Consider the following 21,485-nt stretch of genomic DNA (forward strand, 5'->3'; position numbering starts at 1 on the left):
TAGCTCGTTAGGCTTCCCATCAGTGTGGAGCTTAGAAGGCCCAGCTGTCTACTTTGGTGCTAAATTCCCACTTTATCTCATAGGCTTGCCCTCATGTGGAGACCCAAGAAATAAGACAGCTTCACGTCTGAAAAAGTCATGTCTCATTCATCCTGTGTCTTTCCTCAAAAATACAATTTATGCATCTGTTGGCACAGCTTTTGTCTCTGTTTGTGATCTTCCCAGTTGATTTTTTATTAGTGTGTGTGTGTCTGATGTGTACGTAAGTGAGGGTATCTCTTGTGCCACAGCATGCGGAAGTCAGAGAACAACTTTAGGGAAGCAGTTCTTCCCTTCCACCATGTTTTTGAGGTAGTCTTTCTGCTGCTACACATATACTCCAGGCTAGTTGGCCTTTGAGCTTCTGGGAGATTCTCTGTCTCCACTGTTTGAGCTTTTATATATACATAATGTTTATTAAATATATATAATTATGTATACTTGTGTGGGTGTGCTTGAGAATGCATGTGCCTCTGGAGGCCAAAGATATTGGAGCTGGACTTACATAGGGTTGTGAGCCACCTAATTCTCGGTGCTAGGAATTGAACTCAGTCCATTGAAGGTGTCACATCTGGTTACTTAGTTCTTTAAAATTAAGCCCATTCCCCACCACTTCCCCCATGCTGATCACTTATTTCTATCCATAAGCATTTTTTTTGTTTGTTTGTTGTTTGTTTGTTGTTTCGGAGCTGAGGACAACCCTGTGGCTGGGTAAAATAGTTTTAAAAAATTTGGTATACATTCCCTGGATAATCTATGTAAGATAAAAATAAGAGTGATATCTACAGACCCAGTGAAGATCCAGAACATGTAAGAAAGACCTGGTTAAAACCTAAGAACAACTCAGCAAACAAAACTTCTGAAAAACACTACCCAGTACACTTCAACCTGGATTAGTTACCAACACCTGGCACTCACCTGAAAAGGCAAAGTCAATATCAAAGATAAAATCTACTCTGAACCCTTAAGCTTGAGATGTACAAGGACGGACACACACACACACACAAACACACAAAAAGCAGAGAGGGAAAATAAAACTTTTTTACTCCAACCACCCATGAGGGCTTGATAGTTTTTCTGTAAGCACACATTACAGGCTAGGAGTCAGCACACACAGCTCAGTCTTGTGATGTTCTCAAATGTCTGCTTCTCTGCAGAAACAGAACCCAAGGCCACACAGCCTGTGCTAATTTAACGCAGACAGTGACAACCCAGGCCTTAGTTTATGGTGTAAGAGTCCTGAACTCCCCGCACACTTGCAAAACTCAGATTCCTGAGAACTGGGACAAATTGGATGGTTTAGCAGGCCTAGAATTCAGTCCCTGGAATCTACCATGGAAAAGAACCAACCCTTGAAGGTTGTCGTTTGGCCCCTCTATGATGCATGGGTTGAATGCTTCTGAAGACAGTGCTGACTTTTTAGTTTTTATTTCTGTAAAGATTGTATTTTCAGGAGCTGGAGAGATTGCTCAGTGGTGAATGACACTTCCTGCTCTTGTGGAGGACCAGGGTTCGGTTCCTACACCTACATGGTGGTTCACAACAGGTAACTTTAGTTCCAGGAAATCCAGTTCCCTCTTTTGATCTCCAGGGGCAACAGTCACATTTGTGTTACACAGATGTACTTGTAGGGAAAACACCCATTCATATAAATAAACAACTCTTTTTAAAAAAGATTTTATTTTTGTTATTTTTAATTATATGTATATGTCTGTGTTGGGGTATGTCCACATGAGTGTAGGTGCCTGCAGAAGCCAGAGGCTCCCCTAAAGCTGAAGTTACAGGTGGTTGTAAGCCACTTGACATGTGTGCATGGGTCCTCTGCAAGAGGATTACGTACTGGTAAACACTGAACTGTCTCTCCAGCCCCTGAATTCTTTCCTTGCTGTTATACCTGAACCCAAGTCATCCAACAGTGTGTGTGTGTGTGTGTGTGTGTGTGTGTATACATGTGCCATTTCCTTACATAACTTGGAACTTCCCCAAACCTGACTGTATTAAAAAAAAACAGTATCTCAGTGAATTTCTGTACATTCTACTGATAAAAATGGACAAGACAATACATTCTAGAAGATCCCTGTAAACTTGAGTCATATGCAAATGAAATATGATGCTCTGGAGTCTTAGGGTCAATAGCTTCTGATCTCATATAGTCCTTCCAGAGACTACAACTGAGCATGTGCAGAAGAGCCCTCGCTCTACCGCCCTTCCTTCCAGTATTGCAGAGGGGAGAAAATGACTGAGAAACATCGGCGGCTGCTGATATAGCCTAGGGGTCTAAGAAGTGAAAGGCTATTAGGCAGAAGGCTATAATCAGCTCTTCTTGATCTTGACCATGACCAAGAACAGAACAAGAGTGGATACCGCCAATTACCCGACACCAGGCTGCTTTGGGGAAGAAATGCCGTGGGAGGATTGGACGTTGAGAAATCCATTCTATCTGTTCCCTTCATGATAGAATAAATTATGTCTGGGGTAGTTCAGCCATGTTTCTGTTCTTGGCTTCAAATAATGGCCCTCAAATTACAGCGGAGGGCTGTAAAAAAATGTGATTTGTTCTTAGCTGAAGGCAAAGATGATAGGGTAGGCTCAGCCATAAGTCAGTGCAGGTGGCATGAGCTGTCCACCCGAGAGACGTTCTCACACAGTCTGTATTACAAAGCAATATGCTAAGCCTCAGAGTAAGAAGCCTGACTTTGTCTGATGAATCAGTTAAAATATGTGATCTCTGACTCCATCTGAAGGCAGGTGTGGTAGAGGCAGTGAATTGCACCTCATTGGGAATGCTGGATTGTGGTATCATCACCACCAGTCAGGTATAGGAGTCTGTGAAGTTTTTCTTTCTCTCTTTCTTTTCCTTCTTTCGTGTGTCCTCCTATTTGTGTGTGTGTGTGTGTGTGTGTGTGTGTGTGTGTGTGTGTGTTGACGGATGGGGTATGTGTGTACACAAGTATACATCTTGTTTGGAGACCAGAGACAGACACTGTTAGTGTTTTTCTCAATTGTTTTCCATCGTATTTGCTAAGACACTGTCCTGGAGCTCATGGATTTGGTTAGCCTGGATAGTCAGGGGCTTCCTGACTGCTTCTCTGACTCTGGAATTACAAGCATGCACTCTCAGGCTCAGCTATTTTACATGGATTCTGGCCCTTAAACTTGGGTCTCTATGCTTGCATGACAAGTTGTTTATTGACTGAGCTGACTGCTGGTCTGACACCTCTTTGAAATCTGTGTTGGTATCTCTCAAATTAAAAAGGAAGAGTGCAGTTTTTTTTTTCTTTCTTCTTTGCAGGTATATATTATTAGTGCCGCATTCACAGGCTGGCTATCCCTGGAAAATTTTGTCATGTTTTGTTCTGACACAGGGTGTGACTATATATATATATAGTCTTGAGTGCTGTGATGAAAAGACAGGTAACTGTCTGAGTGGGAAACGAGAGCTTCTAGAAGATTACCATGAGAGGTATTTGAGTCATGATCTGAGAGGCACACAGGCATCAACTGAGGGGAGAGACAAGGGCCAGTGCTCAGTGTAGATAGTGGGTTCAAAGCTAGAACAGCATGAGCCACCAGTGGGAGGAAAGCAGGCAGGTCCTGAGCACCCTGGGCTATGGAGAGGCACTGCTGACCAGACACATTCTGAACACCCCCAGAGCCTTCTTCACAGCCTTGGGGTCTGGGGGATCTGATGGTGGTCACACAGCACTGAGGGCCTCACAGGAGGTACTGGTCTTGGTTGTAGGGGCCATAATGGAACAAACCATTTTTGAGTGCCACGGACAACACAGTGATAAAGTGTCTGGGGAAGAATGAGGAATTTGATGGATTTCTGGAGGTGACAGCTGAAGATATGAACTAGGGGAATGTGGAAAGATGGGCAAACCTGGTCATTTCCAAAACCACAACGATGTGGGATTCCCCTCTGTATGCTATGAATATGTTTTATCACCATTGGTTATTAAAGAAGCTCTTTTGGCTAATGGCTTAGTAGAGTAAAGCCAGGCAGGAAATGTGAACAGAGATATAGAGAGAAAAGTAGGTGGAATCAAAGAAATACCATGAAGCTGCAAATGGAGAAATTTGCCAGACCCTTACTAGTAAGCCACAGCTGTGTGCCAATAAACAGATTGATAGAAATGGGTTAATTTAAGATGTAAGAGCTAGTGAAGAATACACTAGAGTCATTGGCCAGTGTTGTAATTAATACAGTTTCTATGTGATTATTTGGGTCTTGGGCAGCCAGGAAGAAATGATCAGTCTCCACTCACATAATGGTGCATCAGTGTGGGCCAGCTATATCCACATAAATCCTGAGAGAGCTTGGAAAGGAATTCTAGAAACAAAAACAAAAACAAAACAAAACAGAGTTAAGCACAGCTTTATGGTAGTAGCATTTTGTCAGGTAGGCTCTGTTTGCTAGAAGCTAGCAGAAGCACAGTTCCTTTAAGAGAAGGTTTCCTAACTCAGTGGTAGCAACAAAAACTGCATGGCTCCTTTAAGAAGGCTTCCTGGTTTGTGCTTGTTGCAGGAACAGCTCTGGCTCTTTCAGGAGGCCAAACAATTGAATGGGGTTTGTGGGCAGCATGTTGCAAGTTACTTGGTGGCAGCATGGGCCAACTGCTTCCCAGAGTAGAGGTGGTGAAGACGGCTCCCACCCTGGGGTCCCAGAGCTGGTGGTAAAGGTACCTCTGCCATATTGAAAGGCTGCGAGACAAAGCCAGCATCCAGGGCTGCTGCAAACAACCTGCTTACCATTTTGAAAGCGCTCCTAGTCAGAAAATGATTACAGGTAAGCAACAAAGACAGATTCAGACAGAAATGAACCTCTGAACGAGTCATAGTGTTTAAAAAATATACATAGGCTTGAGAGAAAGAAGAAAAAGATTATACACAGTTATAAAAGGTTTTAAAAAATAAAACAAAGTCTTTAAAAGAAACAGAGTATAGATAGTCATAGATTAAAAGAATAAAGAAAAATAAGCCATATAAAGATGGAAAATATACAGAGAATCTGGATTATATGTATTATTTTGTTTGCTTTGAATTTTTTTACTGTGAATAAGATAAGTATAGAGGGACATTTCATTGTATGGGCTGCTCAGCTTAACCAACATACATATTTTAAAGTTATCTTGACTTCAAAATTTGAGTCTAAGAATATGTTGTTTGGGCTGGGCAGTGGTGGCACACACCTTTAATCCTAGCACTCTGGAGGCAGAGGCAGGCAGATCTTTGTGAATTCAAGGCCAGCCTGGTCTACAAGAGCTAGTTCCAGGACAGGCTCCAAAGCAACAGAGAAACACTGTCTCGAAAAACAAAACAAAATAAAACAAAAGAAGAATATGTTGTTTGGAAGAGAGGTTCTGCTTTTGTTTCCACAGTGGAAAGAAAGCTGTGGATTTCTTACTGGCTAATATGGTTTGATCAAACAAGACACCCTGAAGCAATGGCACAGATGGTCCAAAATCCATGACAGCTTCAGGACTGCTGGCTGAGATGGACCTACCACACAGGATATCCCATGACAGACCTGATTAACAGTGCCCCCAATCGGCAGGAAGTTGTCTAAAGAACAACTCCCAAATTCCATAAATGATTGTTTATAAATGTTTGTTTACATTTAAAGGGGGATATGTTATAGAGATGAATACTTTGCATTGGTATGGATCTTGGTTTATTGACACAAATTTAAGGTCAATTTTGTTTTATGTATATTTCTGCCCTTGATTAAGGTATTGTTTGTATAGAAATTAAAAAATTTAATATATAATTAAAATTTGCAGATTAGTAGGTAGTCATTTATAATAGTCAAACTTGTAGTCATATTAGTTAGGTTTTCTAGATATACAGAGATATATTTCAGTTAGACCAATAATCTTCAACACTTCAAAGACCTACAGAATATGGCATTTAAAACGTTTTAAGAACTTAGACTTTTTATGACAATGAGGCACATCTCCTGGTAGTACCAATCTACTTCAAGAGACAATGGGCATCAAAGAGGCTCCTTATGGAGTTTGTTAGCCATTTGGGCAAGAAACTGCTCTTGCTTGAACTGCTTGATGGTTTGCTGTATAAACTGAACATGCAGGACCCACAGAAAAGTGATTGCTGAACTTGCCTAAAGAAGGTGAGACAGCCTTTTAAGGTTCCTGCCTAATGAAAGAGTCTGCCAGACATTCTTCAGGACACAGAAGAAAATGACTGACAAACTGCCAATATAGGCAAAACAGTCTTTGAAATTTCCTGCTTCATGAAAAAGTCTGCAAGATACTATGGTCCTGTAGGCTGAAGATGGATGCCCCAATGTTACAGAAGAACTTTGGATGACTATCCAAGTAGCAAGATGTCTCTGTCAATTCTAGAGTTTTGGAAGGTGATTACAATGCACTTCTTGTTTACTTAGATAACATTATATCCTTCTGGGGTCTTTGAAAAGTTGAAGACAGATAGTTATAAGTTTCCTTAGTATGATAAAAGATAAATTAGATATGATGAAACTTTAGACTCACAAAGATAGGATAAATGATAAAATATTTTCCTTAATTTTCCAAATGTAAATGGACTAAATATTGTAACTATAATTCTTGCTTGATACCTGTTTTATTTATTTATTAACTTTGAACATACTTTATTCATCTATTTCCTTATTAAAACAGTTGTCAAAAGCCTGTGTCTTCATACTTATGGTCTCCTTTAAATGTTGATGTGAGATCTTGAAGAACTCAACTTTTTTTATTTTTATTGAGCTTTACATTTTTCTCTGCTCCCCTCCCTTCCTCTCCCCTACTCTTCAACCCTCTCCCATGGTTCCCATCCTCCCAATTTACTCAGGAGATCTTGTCTTTTTCTACTTTCTATGTAGATTAGCTCCATGTATGTCTCTCTTAAGAGTCCTCATTGTTGTCTAGGTTTTCTGGGATTGTGATTTGTAGGCTGATTTTCTTTGCTTTATATTTAAAAGCCACTTATGAGTGAGTACATATGGTAATTGTCTTTCCGAGTCTGGGTTACCTCACTCAAAATGATGTTTTCTAGCTCCATCCATTTGTCTGCAAATTACAATATGTCATTCTTTTTTCTGCTGTGTAGTATTCCACTGTGTAAATGTACCACATTTTTCTTATTCATTCTTTGGTTTGGGGGAACTTAGGTTTTTCCATGTTCTGGCTATGACAAACAATGCTGCTATGAACATAGTTGAGCACATGGCCTTGTGGCACGGTTGACCATCCTTTGGATATATACCCAAAAGTGGTATTGCTGGGTCTTGAGGAAGGTTGTTTCCTAGTTTTCTGAGAAATCACCATACTGATACAAAGGGGCTGTACCAGCTTGCTTTCCCACCAGCAATGCAGAAGTGTTCCCTCTACCCTACAACCTCTCCAGCATAAGTTGTCATCAGTGTTTTTGATCTTGGCCATTCTTACCAGTCTAAGAAGGAATCTCAGAGTTATTTTGATTTGCATTTCTCTGATGACTAAGGATGTTGTTACTTAAGTGTCTTTCAGCCATTTTAGATTTCTCTGTTGAGAGTTCTCTGTATAGGTCTGCACATTGTTCTATTGGATTATTTGTTCTTTTGATGACCAATTTCTTGAGTTCTTTGTATATTTTGGAGCTCAGACCTCTGTCTGATGTGGGGTTAGTAAAGATCTTTTCCCATTCTGTAGGCTGTCATTTTGTCTTGTTGACCATGTCCTTTGCTTTACAGAAGTTTTTCAGTTTCAGGAGGTTCCATTTATTAATTGTTTCTCTCAGTGTCTGTACTACTGGAGTTATATTTAGGAAGTGGCCTCCTGTGCCAATGCATTCAAGTGTACTTCCCAATTTTTCTTCTATGAGGATCAATGTGACTAGCTTTATGTTTAAGTCTTTGATCCATTTGGACTTGAGTTTGTGCAAGGTGATAAATATGGATCTATTTTCATTCTTCTACATGTTCATATCCAGTTATGCCAGCACCACTTGTTAAATATGCTTTCTTTTTCCATTTGATTTTTTTAAAAAAATTTATTTTGTTTACAGTGTTCTGTCTGCATGTGTGCCTATAGGACAGAAGAGGGCACCAGATTTCTTTACAGATGGTTGTGAGCCACCAGGTGGTTGCTGGGAATTGAACTCAGGGCCTCTGGAAGAACAATCAGTGGTCTTACCCTCTGAGCCATCTCTCCTGCTCCATTTGATATTTTTTTTCTTCTATGTCAAAATCAGGTGTTCGAAAGTATGTGAATTAATACCTCGGTCTTTAATTCTGTTCCATTGGTCGTCCTGTCTGTTTTTATGTTAATACCAGACTGTTTTCAGTACTGTAGCTCTGTCGTAGAGTTTGAAGTCAGGGATTGTGATGCTTCCAGAAATTCTTCTATTGTTCAGGATTGTTTTGGCCATCTTGGGTTTTTTGCTTTTCCATATGAAGTTGAGTACCATTCTTTTGAAGTCTGTGAAGAATTATGCTGGGATTTCGATGGGCATTGCATTGAATCTATAGATGGCTTTTGTTAAGATTGCCATTTTTAGTATGTTAATTCTACCTATCCAAGAGCATGGGAGATCTTTCTACTTTCTGGTGTCTTCTTCAATTTCTTTCTTCAAAGATTTAAAGTTCTTGTCATACAATTCTGCCACTTGTTTGGTTAGAGTTACTTTGAGATATTTTATTCTATTTGTGGCTATTGTGAAGGGTGATGTTTCTCTGATTTCTTTCTCAGCCCATTTATCATCTGTGTACAGGAGGGCTACTGATTTTTTTTGAGTTAATCTTGTATTTTGCTACATTACTGAAAGTGTTTATGATTCACTGGCTCAGTCCTGCTCCTGTGGAGTTTGCTGCCTCAGGCCTGCTTTGGCCTAGGTAACTAGCTCTGTTTTGTTATATTTAATTTTACTATGTTAAAGTTAAAACTTTCTTTTTTCTATAGACATAAGAGGGGAGATAATTTGGTATTCCCCTCTATATGCTATGAATGTTTTTATTACCACTGGTTATTAAAGAAATTGTTTTGGCCAATGGTTTAGTAAAGCCAGTCAGGCTGTCCAAACAGAAATAGAGAAAGTAGGCAGAGTCAAAGATGATGCCATGTAGCTGCTCAAGGAGAAAGATGCCAGACCCTTACTAGTAAGCCACAGCCTTGTGCCAATACACAGATGAATAGAAATGTGTTTGTTTAAGATATAAGAGCTAGCTAGGAATAAGCTAGAGTCATTGGCCAAACAGTGTTGTAATTAATATAGTTTCTGCATGATTAGTTATGTCTTGGGTGGTTAGTAATGAACACGCAGTTTCCATGTACACCACTCAGGATGTCATGTAGGAAATAGGTCTTGGTCTAAGATGATGCTAGGAGCTCAGCTGTACATTGAATGAATAAAGGGCCGCACTGCTGTCTGAGTGTGAGGACAGTGGCTAGAGGGCAAGGTCTGTATGGGAATAGATCAGTCTTTAATCCAATGAAGAACAGCAAAACACAGATCCTGCACTGAAGCACGATTAATTAAAAACTCCGGGTCAGAAACTGGGGTTTGAGCTGAAGATCTGAAAAGCAAAAGAGCCAGCCACTGGCTTTTACCTTGACCTCAGTCTGAAATGGTGGTGATCCTGCCTTCCAGAATCTCAGAATGAGATTGTCTCTGAGAGCTGTCTTGCCCCATCTTATATCCCTCTCTAGGGCTGGGATCAAAGGTGTGCACCACCGGGATTAAAGGCATGTGCCACCCAATCTCTATGGCAACTAGGGTGGCTACTGAGATTAAAGGTGTGTGTTACCAGAATCTGGTCTGTAAGGCTGCCCAGTGGGACTGTTTACTCAGATCTTCAGACAGTATTTATTAAAATACATTTGAAATGCCACTGTATCGGGTTCCCTGTGACTGCAATATCCAAGATGGATCTAGATCATAATGTTCTACCCATGGTATATGAGAAGTAGCTCCTAGCCTCGCCAGCAGCTCCATTTCCTTCTGAAAGGAAGGGTCTATCTGCGAGCTAAGCTCCAGGCTTCATACAAGTGATCAACTACCAGTGTTGGGATGGATTCAAATCCCACCTGCGTGAAACAAGCTATGCCTAAACAAGCCTGTTTTCTTCAAGGAGCCTCTGGAGACACAAGTGGGTCTGTGCTGCGGCAAAGGGTACTCTCACCCATGTGTTCGTGGAAGTGAGAGAGTGAGCATGTCAGCAGGGAGGAGCAAGTTGCTGGGGTCTGAGGCAGCTTATGCACTCCCATGTTTCCAGGGTTCAGTCTCAGGAGAGTCAGTCCCTGAAATGGGAATGGGATGCAAGGCTTAGGTGGAAGGCTGGTTTCAGCCAGACCAGCATGTTCATTTTAACCTGTCATTGCAGATCTGGGGTGCCTGATGTACTCAAGTCATACAGAAACAGGTGAGAGAAGCCAATGACCCAGTTCATTCTTTTTCTTTGGGGTCTAGTTTTTATTGTATGTGGAATGAGAATTAATAGATATGCATGTAAAGATTTGTGTATTAAGTATCCACAGCCCCCCAACAGCTAAGGTCTGGTCACACAGTACTCAGAGGCTTCTGTAGCCATAGTTCAAGGGAACACACCTCGTGCTACTGGTTTTTTTTTTTTGTTGTTGTTGTTGTTTTTGTTTTTCGAGACAGGGTTTCTCTGTAGCTTTGGAGCCTGTCCTGGAACTCCCTTTGTAGACCAGGTTGGCCTCGAACTCACAGAGATCCGCCTCTTTCTGCCTCCCGAGTTCTGGGACTAAAGACGTGTGCCACCACCGCTCCGCGTGCTGTTTTTAAATTGGTAAAAAAAAAAAAAGTAAAAAAAATAATAAAAAGGAAAGCAAGGGAGTCAGGCAATGCATAGCAGGACTATGTTTCCTTCAGGGAGTTCCCAAGCAAGAAATCTGTGAAGATGAAATCTCAATTTCAATGGAGAGACCTGGATGTTGGAGATTCCAAGAAAACAAGATATCCTCCCAGAAGAGCCACAGGTACTGGCTGGGTGAAACTGCAAACAGAGGAGGAGCTGTTCTAGCCACTGGCACACAGGTGATGTCTTCGTAAGCCCCGGATGCTAGATATGGGGCTACAGGGTTAATATTTACCCTCTGGTCTGCTATGTCCTTGCTATCTTATCTCCCAGGTAATTCGGTCCAAGCTAAGGCCAAGCTTTTATAATTAATGACGGACCTGTGTCGTTATTGGGAGCTGGTTGGGGGACAGAGAAAGTCCTGTTACAATGCAGCTTTACTCTTTCATATCAAAGAGGTTGCCTTGCATCTCAGTAGTCACTTTGCAACAGTGAAGTTGTGAAGATCCGGGACTCCGATAGTTGAATGTAGTTGCATTTATGAGGTAGTCAAGAGTGGAAGGGGACCAGGAACACAAATGCTACGGTTCAAATCTGCAGTCTCCCACAGACTCATGGGAAAACTACTATCATAAGTTCCTAACACTACAGATGGAGCTGCTCCGGCCACCCAACCTTCTCTGACAAGAGGGACTGTGTCATGTGAAACCGGGAGCTCAGGTAAGCCCTCCTTTAAGTTCTGTCAGGTATCTTCAGATGTACCATGTGGTACCTCATGGTGCTAGTGCGTCAGCTGTGGAAATAATAAAGGCTTCCTTATCTCTCCTACTGGTATATCCAAAGTCTGCTCTGAATGTAAAGGGATATACAGGCTTGGATCCATAAGTCTTATCAGCAGGGGAGCTAGCTGCTAGCAGATGCTAAGATACGTGAAATGTAGTCCTGACGATCCAGCTCCTTAAAGGACTGAAAATAAAGGCATTTCACGGCTTTACAAGAGCTTGATATGGTGGTGCTGCCTGTAATTATAGTATATGGGGGTACACACAGGGGGACTGAAGGTTCAGAGTTTAAAGCCAGCCTGGGCTACATGAGACTCTGCCTCAAAACAAACATAAAACCCACAGGGACAAATTAGAACACACCATCTAATATTTGATCAGTATCAGTAAGGGACCATCTGAGACCATAGGCCCATGGAAAAGCTTTGCCAAGTACTGCCCGGTGCCCATCTTCTGATCTCAGCTTTACAAAGAAGCTCATATGTACTTTCTCTGTTGCCATCTGTAACTCTTGGTGAGGTTTCAACACTCAGTATCTCAGAGTATTTCAAATGGTCCAAACATATTCTCAGGCCTGCAGGGAAATGAGAACATCACCCACAACAGGAATTAAAGCCATTCTCAACGGTTACCAGGCACAGCTTCTTCACGGGCAGGAGAGCAGAGGGCCAGCAATTGAAAAACACAGGTCACAGCACCTTTATTCACCATCATACAAACAGATGTGACATGAAACACCCGTCGAGTTGCAGAATGGTCTTCACGGCCCTCAAAACCTATATGAGCCCCAGGTGCTGCCTCTGACTCTGTATACTGAATGAGAATGGTGTGAAGGACAAAAGATCTGCCTTCCACGAGGGCATTCTGCAGAGGGCTTTCACGGTACAGACCCTTTTCCTGAGACCATATCACTTGCTAACACCATTCTAGAGGGTAGAGCCCTGTGCTCCAACTGTGAGTTTTATCCTGTCGTGACATGTGACCCTACGACATTACCATTCACAAGGTTTAAGCAAATTCCCATTATACATTTATTTATGTGAACCCAGATAGTCACAGGGCTTATTGAACACATAACTATGCACCTGCCCACCTTAAACCAGTTTAAAAAAAAAGAGTTCTCACCAACCAACAATGTTTATGATGTATGTGGGGCAGCTGGAGTGTGGAGGAGATGCCTTTGTTTTACAGTTCAGTCTGCAGAGTAGCTGTAACCATGCTAAGACAACCTGCTTGCCCCAGTCAGTGACTCTGGTAAGACCACGTGTCACAAAGCTGGTTTTATCTGAGCTCCTGCTTACAACAGCAGAAGCAGATGCCTCCGTGTGTTTAAACAGTGGCAGCGGGGAGACTACACAACCTAAGCTCTGTCTTTCAACAGGATTTGACAGCCTGACTGGAGGCACAAAAACACATCTTTATAAAATAAAAATGTGATTTCAAAAGTGTTTATTTCATAGGGAAGAGAATAAAAGCCAAATGTTAGTAAGTGTCTGACTAAGCTCAATGGTCGTTTGGGCTCAGCTTGTTCATCTTTGAGAGGCTGTAAAGGCAAAGAGGAACTGTGGACTGCCCACTGCTTCCGTAGCTTCCTACACTAGTTATATTTATTTGGAAAATGAAGGCAATATTTTAGAAAACAGTTTACCCCTCGCCCAAGTTCATCTGATAAGGGTACTGTATACAATGCAGTTAATTACACACATAAATAACATAAAAATAACTGTCATAAATTAAGCAGTTCAAGAATCTCCCACACACCAACAACTGAGAGGAGAGACTGGCCTGTGTGGATGGAGAGGGTGTGGGCCAAGTAATCCACAGACCAGCAGGACCCGTCTGAGTGCCATCTCTTCCTTAGGCTCTAGCCCTATCCTCAAAGCCTGCTCTCTGGAAGCAGATGCTGAGAGAGTAGCATCTCGTCTAACACCAGGCTGACTGCAGCTTCCTTTGCCCTGCTGGTTAGCTGCCAGGGTCTCTGCAGGGCAGCTGCCCACATCCGGCTATAACTAGGAAACACGGGACCAAGGACAAAGTAAGGCAAGTTTGTCTTCAACCTCTTCTTTTGTATGATATTAAAAACTGGTAAGAAGAGCAAGACCAGACTCCTCTCCTCTAACCTTGTCTCTTTGCGTCCCTGTGGACACCATGATGACAACCTGACCTATCGCTCGGGATGGTACAGGTGCTGCCATGTCTCCCCAGAGCTGGGTGTGGCCAGCTTACCTTCACTGGGTTTCTTAAATCACTAGCTACACTTCTCTCCTGTTGAGCTGAACTCCTCCATTTCATAGGAAATTGGTAGTCAGACATAAACACCTTTGGAATTAAGGCTTACACAGAAAGAAAACGTGAGTTCACTCCCCATCCTCCATTCAGGGGTGTGGCTAAGCTGCAATGTAATACGTATGTTTGGATGGCAGAGTCCTGAGATGGCTCTGAGGAGCATTAGGATCTGAGCATGAGGGTTCACTTTGCACACAGCTGTGTGTGCCCTCACACAAGGCACCTGTGCACAAGACAGGGACCAACACCCTACAGTGCAAACGACTTTATCATATTAAAATAAATCAATATTGGCCACAAGAGGGCCATAATACATAAAGTGGTTATGAAATAAAATGAACAGACTGTTCCCAAGATGCTTTTTGTGCCTGACCTAGGGGCCTCCCATGAAGGTCATGAAACTTCTCATACAAGGCCTCAGGTCACAGCCCTGTGACAAACAAATTGAGACTTCAGAGGAAGAACTACTTGACTTCTTTGTCCCTGCTTGTGAATTCAGGAGCAAAGAGAAACCTGGGTTTACTTCTGTGTGCTGCCTGAGAAGGCTACCCATGTTTCTGTATCATCACTGGAGTGCTAAAGAAAACAGATCAAATCTCCCTGGTCCTCGGGATATCACACCTACTTCTAGGACCCTGCTACCTGTGTCCCTGAGCCCCAGGACAACTGCAGACCTCTGAGGGTGACACTGTGGTCTGGCCAGACAGCACCACCTAGGGGAAGCACATGGTGTAACTCCAGAGTGCTTTAAGCTCCTGCGGGTCCAAGGCCATGTCACTAGCTGAGGTGGTAACTTTGCAATGCTAGCCCAACCTCAGTGACCCTGTCATGTGCATACTCTTCCTGTTTGGTACCCAGCAAATAAACCTCTAGGCTGCAGAGCCCTCCCTGAAGCTCAGCCAGCTCTGCAGCTGCATGATCAGTAGCTGTACATCTGTTGCTGTTCATTTTGTACCTGGGGTTGCACTGCCTGTGGCGGGGCTGCAGGAGCCTGTGGTGGCTGTAACACGTCCGTCTGGGGCACGGCCCGCCATGTGAGTGGATGCTGCTCACTAAGTTGGTTCCCCAGGGGTGTGATGGAGTTCACCAGTGTGGTAAGGTTGATGAAGTGGGCCACTGACTGAGGGTTTGAGGCTTCTGGCTGTGGGTGGATCTGGACATCATTTTGGCGGTTGTGCAACATGGCGGAGCCACTGACTGTGTCAAAGGTCACAGTCAGGATGGAGTTGTCCAGCTGTAGCTGGCGTTCAGGGTTGGTAAGGTGTCCGACAGCCACTGGCTGTAGACTGGTAAACTGAGTCCCAGCTGTAGTGGTGATGGGGGTCACAGTGATGTTGGTCAGGCCAACAGAGCTCGATGGAGTAGTCACATTGGGGTCCCCTAGGGTCACCACCACCTGCAAGAGTCACATAGAAAAAGAGGCAATGAATTATTTCTGAAAAAAGGAGAAGGCAGAACACCCCACAGTACCTTCCTGCTGGAGGCCACGGTCTGTGATGGAATTGCATGCTCAGGCAAAAGAACTAAAGCAAGGCCTCCACTGGGAAAAGCAGAACACAGCGTCCTAGGAGAATTATACCAGTGGAAAAGAGAAAGGAAATATGGACAGTTCTCAGAGGCAATGCTGGGATGGGAAAATCAAATGAATGTCACTGCCCAGAACAAAGAGTGAAGTGTGCCCAGAGTTGAGGAGGACGGTTCAGTTGACAAAGTGCTGGCTGCTGATTCATGAGGACCTGCATGCTACCCCAGTACCAACATGAAAGCCAGGTGCAGTAGCAGAGGCAAGAGTCAGATCACAATATAGCAAGTAAAGCAAGTCTGAAAATCCAGGAAGCCAACACTTTACCTTCATCTACCCTCTGACCTGCCTGTCTTGTGGCCCAGTAAAACCTGTGTAGCTATGGAAGCACCACAGCTGTGGCTTCCTCATACCTAGTGCTGAAAGGCGAGACGGACGCAAGCCAGCTTACTGCAGACTCACCACCCACAAATACGAGGCAGAAGTGGGGTCGCACAGACAAAGGGACAGAAGATAAGCAAAGCAGAGACTGCACAGAGAGGCCAGCTCAGTGGCTCGCAGTGTCCAGTTCCTGCTCCTTGACAGGCCCCCTGGGGCACCCAATTGGGAACTGCTAACGTGTCACACTGTTATTGACACGGCATGTGTGGTCTGGAGGCCACAGGTGGCACAGCTTCACGAGACAATGCCTACATGGAAAGTGAGAGTTGGGACCATGGTGCACACCCACATACCCAGAGGAGCTGCCCCTGCGGAGGTGGCTGTCACCTCATACACAAAGGCACCAACCAACCTGTTGGATACTCTGCACAGCAGAATTTGTCTCATCACCCACACTGCCTGTGAACTCTGGCTCCTTTTCGGGGTATTCGCTGAAGGTGGTGTCCTCGGGCACTGGAGCCCCGGCCTCCTCATCTGGTTTCTGCTTTCTCTTGTGGCTGCGCTTGGCAGCCTTTCCATGTTTCCCTTCTGCCAGCTCCTCCTGCTCCAGGCCCAGTGCAGGCTGTAAGGAGATGGGCGTTAGTAACCACCAGGACAGTGGGCTACGTCTGGATGGATCATTCACTCCTTTACAACCCACGGCATCAAGCTGTCACAGGAAGTGGCTATTTGGTGTTCAAACAGAAACATCGTTAGAGGAGAAGTATTTCCCTTGAGGGGAGTTCAGCTCAAAGAAAGGGCTTGTGAGCCACTATCCACAGCAGGAACGACACTGGACGTAAACACTTGATTAAAACCATGCAGGCATTTTCTGCTCCCTTCTGTTCAGGCTTATCCTTTCCCTTACACAGCTCCGAGAGTGGCCAGCACGGCTGGAGGTCAGGGGCACAGTGGCTGTAGGGCTTTGTCCTGTCACTGATACTCAGTGCCCCTGTGTGGTCCTGGGGCAGACAGACCGACCAGGAACTGGTCAGAGTATGGTGATGGAGAGACTTTTTCCCACCCTCACATGTGAATTGCCAAGCACATAAACGGCTCATAGAGGGGCTAGATGTGAATTCTATCCATTCCATAAGACATGGCCACCTGAACTTACAGGACACTCATCACTCAAGTCAAAGCACTTGGGTACAGACATCCTAAACACAGCGTAACGTACTCTGTGACTAAAAATAAAAAAGTGCCATAAAAATATTCAGCATATCCAGACATGATGGGGCATGCCTGAGATTTTAGCATTTGAGAGGCAGAGGCAGGAGTTCAAGGCTAGTCTTTGCTATACAGCAGGCTCAAGATCAACCTAGACTATATGAGATCCTATCTCAAAAAAAATAAATAAATAAAAAGAGAGTAAAAGTTCCTTTAAAATCTAGATTTGGCCTGGTATGGTGGTACACATTTTAATCCCAGCACCGGGAAGCAGAGGAGGTGGAGCTCTGTGAGTTCAAGGCCAGTGTGGTCTACATAGAGCTCCAGGCTAGCCAGGTACACATAGCAAGGTCCTGTCTAAAAAGGAAAAAAAAACCTCTCTGTTTGCCTAACATTGTTAATTTTGCTTAAGATAATTTAATCATAATAAATGCCGACCAAATCCCAGTGAGACTGTGCTGATGTGTAAGGCATGGTCAACGGTGCGTGTCTAGAGTCTGTTCCTACATGTGAAGTCGGCTCCCCTCACACCCCAGCCCTGTGTGTACGTTCTGTGCTGCTCACCTGGACAATGCCAATGGAGGAGGCATCGATGGTGGTGGTCTCAGGGAGGTGGTCCAGATCGTCAATCCGCACAGCGAGGACCTGAAAGGGGCAGAGGGCAGTGTACAGGGTTGCTATGGCCACCCAATGGCTTTCCTGATCATGCACTAGGAGCCCAAATTCACTGTGCAAGGGCCACTGCTGTCAGAGACCAGCAGCTAACTGACAAACCCACCTCTGCTTCTGACTCCTAGGGTCAGGTCCGACTCTGAAACTATTTCTAAAATGTTCTCCAGAGTATGCCCGAACCCTGTGTTCTGACCCCCATCTCAAGTCTCTACACTGCTGTCTGGCCTGGTGGGGACACCTGGTACCTGTGTGTTATCTTGTGGCATCCTTAGATGGAGGCTACATCCTCCTTCTGTAGCCTACATGACAAGTGCTCTCAGTGAGCTAAGACACAGAGCAATAAGTCTGTCCTACAGGAACCACCAATGGAGGTTTTTGTGGGTCTAACATTGTACCCTTTAGCCTAAGGCATGCAGCCATGTGCATGTCCGCCTAGTCCTGCCTTTCCTTTCTCAGCCCCACTCACAAGGGTACTTAGCATGCAACACTCACTCCATGACCTGTCCTAGGAGCCCAAACAGCCTCCCACCATGGCGAGCAACACTAGTCAGCCGCTTACACTCACGTAACTGGTGACTAAGTCCTACGTAAGGCAACAGACACAAGCACGGGGAGGAAATGAATGCACTGGGAAGGTGTAAGAAAGGTGAGCTGCCAAAGAAACAAGGTGTAGAGAAACTGTAGGACTGGGGAAGGCTACACATCTGACCTCGCCCCAATGGCCCTTAAATCTGAAGTGGAAAAATGTACAATATTCGTTGTAGGGGTTCGTGGGGGTGTCAGGGAGCTCCATCTTTGGACTTCTAGACAAAAGCCCATTCTGTGCCCTTTTCTGAACCATGCTTGAGCCAGCAGAACACGAATGGGCTCTGAGGACTGTGTCTCCTGCTCACATCAGCACTCCAGGGACCCAGAGGAAAGTAGAAGTCTTCCTGGTGTTTCTTATACTTGTATGAATTTCTTCTCCCATGAATTCTCTTTCCCTACACACTGGGTTTTCCTACTGAATGGCTGTTACAGCTGACACTAAGTCTGTATCTGTTAAAGGGAATACCGCTCACAAAGGTGTTCAGTTTACACCCCCCTCCCCATAAACCTACAGAAATCCCAAGAGCTTCCCTGCTCAGACCTAATATTTTGTGACCCTTGTGCTCAGAAAGTCTCTCTTCTTAGGGGTCTAGTAACTAACTATTTGTCTAGTTTTGTTGTCGTGAGAAGATGGTTGGGCTGGGGCTCAGTTGACCGAGTACCTGCCTAGCATTCTGAAGCCCTGGGTTCAAGGTTCAGAACCACATAAACCTGCATGTGGTGAAGCATGTCTGCAGTCCCAGCACTCAGAGAAGTGGTAGAAGGACCCCAAGTTCAAATCATTACTCAGATACATAGTGAGTTCTAGGCCAGTCTGGGCTACACATGACCTGCCTTAGGAAGGAAAAAAAAAAAAGATGATATAGTTTCGACATAAGACCAGGGCTCGACCTTAAACTCACACTGCACCAGGACAAAGGGTCTCAGAGCAGAACAGGTACTCCAGTCCCACGGTGGGGCCAGGCTATGCTATGGAGAGATGGGAATGAGTCCCAGGCTGACCTCAGGGTGCTTGCGCCGCATATGTCTGCTCATGGAGGCCCGGGTAGACACCTTGGTGCCACACAGCTGACAGCTCTGTGCTTCCACCTTGTCGTGGGTGAGCTGGACATGTTTCTGCAGCATGTACTCTGTGACGTACTTCTTGTCACACACGGAACAAGTCCACTGCTTGCCCACTTCGCACACACATAAGTGGGGTAGAAAAGAGAAATGCAAGTCAGCAGACAGCCATTAATGCTTAAGTCATCTCCCAAGCCAAGCACCTGCCATTCCCTCTGCTCCTCTAGAGAGCCATCACCTGGGCAGACCAGTTGGACACCAATGCCTAAGACTAGCTGGAACAACTGGCCTTCGTCCTTGAAGAATACACACTGGAAAGGTACAGTGGGGTTTAGAGGCCAACGGGCTGCATTAAACCAGGGAGTTTTACTCTGCAAGTGTTTATGACTGGGCTGGTGCTCTCATCCCTACACACTCGGACAGCCTGAACCATCCTTGGGCTGCAGTTACCTGTGTGGATGAGCTTGTGGGTCTCCATGGTGTTCCTCTCGCTGAATGTCTTCCCACACAACTCGCACATGAAGTCTTTAATTCCTGCAGGAAAAGTCAAGTTCAATGTCACATACTTAGTGGGTTTTCAGTTTAAGTATATACAGAGGATGTCTCATGCTTCAGGATGTGTAGCACCTCAGGGGAAAGGTAAACAGAGGACAGTTTGACAAAAATTTTATTTATTCTCAGATTTACCTAGAAAACTGTGGCCTCAAAAATTTAGTCCATTTTATGACATTTCATATTTTTAAAAATGAAGAGATTGGGAAGGCCTGAAAATACAGATGTAGAAAAGAGACCCACGGGTAGAGAAAGCAACAGTTTCTCAAAGCAGGGTTATTCACCTAAATCCCTTCTTAGCCTCAAAAGGCTAGCTCCTGAGACATGGAGTAAGAGATTAAACAGCAAGAGAAAGTCAGGACAAGGAGAGACAGCAGAGCAGCTGTGGTCACACAAACACCAGGGATTATTTTTTCACTATCCACAGGATGAACAAGATAAATCACAGTCCATCCCAGGAAGCAAGGATGGTTCCATCTGTATAAACTGGCACATGTGAAATGGTACATCAATAGAATAAAGGGCCAAAATATCAGCAGACATAGAATCTCACAATCATTTCAAATAGAGCAGAAAAAGCATTTGATAAACAAACGTCCCTTCAAAATAAAATGTTAACAAACCAGGTATAGAAGGATCATACCTCAGCATGAGGCTATGCATGGCAAGCCCAGAGCCAGCAACTGTACCAAAAGGGAGACACTAAAGCAGTCTCTACCTCAGTCTGAAAGGAGACAAGGTATCAGTTCCCATGCTGGTAGTCGAGATAGCACCTCAAGTTTTAGCATGGCCATTAGGCAAGAGAGAAGCAAAACACAAGCATGCAGGAAGAGTGGAAGTCAAATCATCCCTATTTGTACAAAGCATAACTTCATATGGGGAAGCATGAAGATGCCACCAAGATCTGAACTGGTAAGAATTAGAATTACATAACACACAGATACCCAACACACAGCAATGCACAAAGAACTGAAGATGAGGATGTTTGAGTGAGCAGAGTGCTCCCCTGGCATGCACAAAGCCCCGGGTATGACCTGTGAACTGCATGAACCAGGTGTGGCAGTGCACACCTGTAATCTAGCAGAGACAGGAGGATCCAAGAGTTCCAGGTCACCTTTAGCTACACAACAGGCTCAAGACCAGCCTCTGGAGGAGGAGGGGAGAAACACACACACACACACACACACACACACACACACACACACACACACCAATAATATTTATCTGTTGGGGAGGAAATCATGAAAATATACATTGCCTACATGTAGGAAAACATTATGAAACCTGTCATTTTGTAAAGTTAAAAAAATCCTGAGAGTAGGAAGTTCAGGTCAGACTTAGCAGGCGCATCTAAAACTAAGAATTTCCAAGTTCAGGACAGGGATTCTGTGTTCAGAAGTTCAGTCTTCAGATATGCAACAAGATATGAACGGTGTGCAATCTCTCATTGGCACACACTGCATTCACCATAAATATACCAAATTAAGACTTCTAAATCACCTGAAGATATGAAAAATATGGTGGGGATCCCTGGTGCCCACATAAGCTACACACTGTTACCAGAATAATTAGTACAAAAAAGGTATCGATACTGGGGAAAATATACAATCAA

General features: G+C 44.2%; 1 protein-coding gene across 5 annotated transcripts in view; it reads right to left on the minus strand.

The window, feature by feature from the left end:
* Positions 1-3,327: 3,327 nt before the first annotated feature.
* Positions 3,328-21,485, minus strand: part of Prdm15 (PR/SET domain 15) — a 69,855-nt gene continuing 51,697 nt past the window's right edge. For 3 of the 5 annotated variants that reach the window (XM_075961487.1, XM_075961494.1, XM_075961510.1), the window contains exons 20-24: positions 19,772-19,855; positions 19,262-19,437; positions 17,564-17,644; positions 16,203-16,412; positions 12,277-15,283 (exon numbers count right to left, since the gene is read on the minus strand). In XM_075961487.1, coding sequence (XP_075817602.1) covers positions 14,807-15,283; positions 16,203-16,412; positions 17,564-17,644; positions 19,262-19,437; positions 19,772-19,855 — 1,028 coding nt within the window. In that variant the 3' untranslated portion in view covers positions 12,277-14,806. Of the gene's footprint in view, positions 4,373-12,276; positions 15,284-16,202; positions 16,413-17,563; positions 17,645-19,261; positions 19,438-19,771; positions 19,856-21,485 lie in introns of those variants that run through there. The other 2 variants (XM_075961478.1, XM_075961501.1) reach the window with 2 other exon arrangements.

This window comes from Microtus pennsylvanicus, chromosome 1 (genome assembly GCF_037038515.1).
Source record: "Microtus pennsylvanicus isolate mMicPen1 chromosome 1, mMicPen1.hap1, whole genome shotgun sequence".
Taxonomy (NCBI): Eukaryota; Metazoa; Chordata; class Mammalia; order Rodentia; family Cricetidae; genus Microtus; species Microtus pennsylvanicus.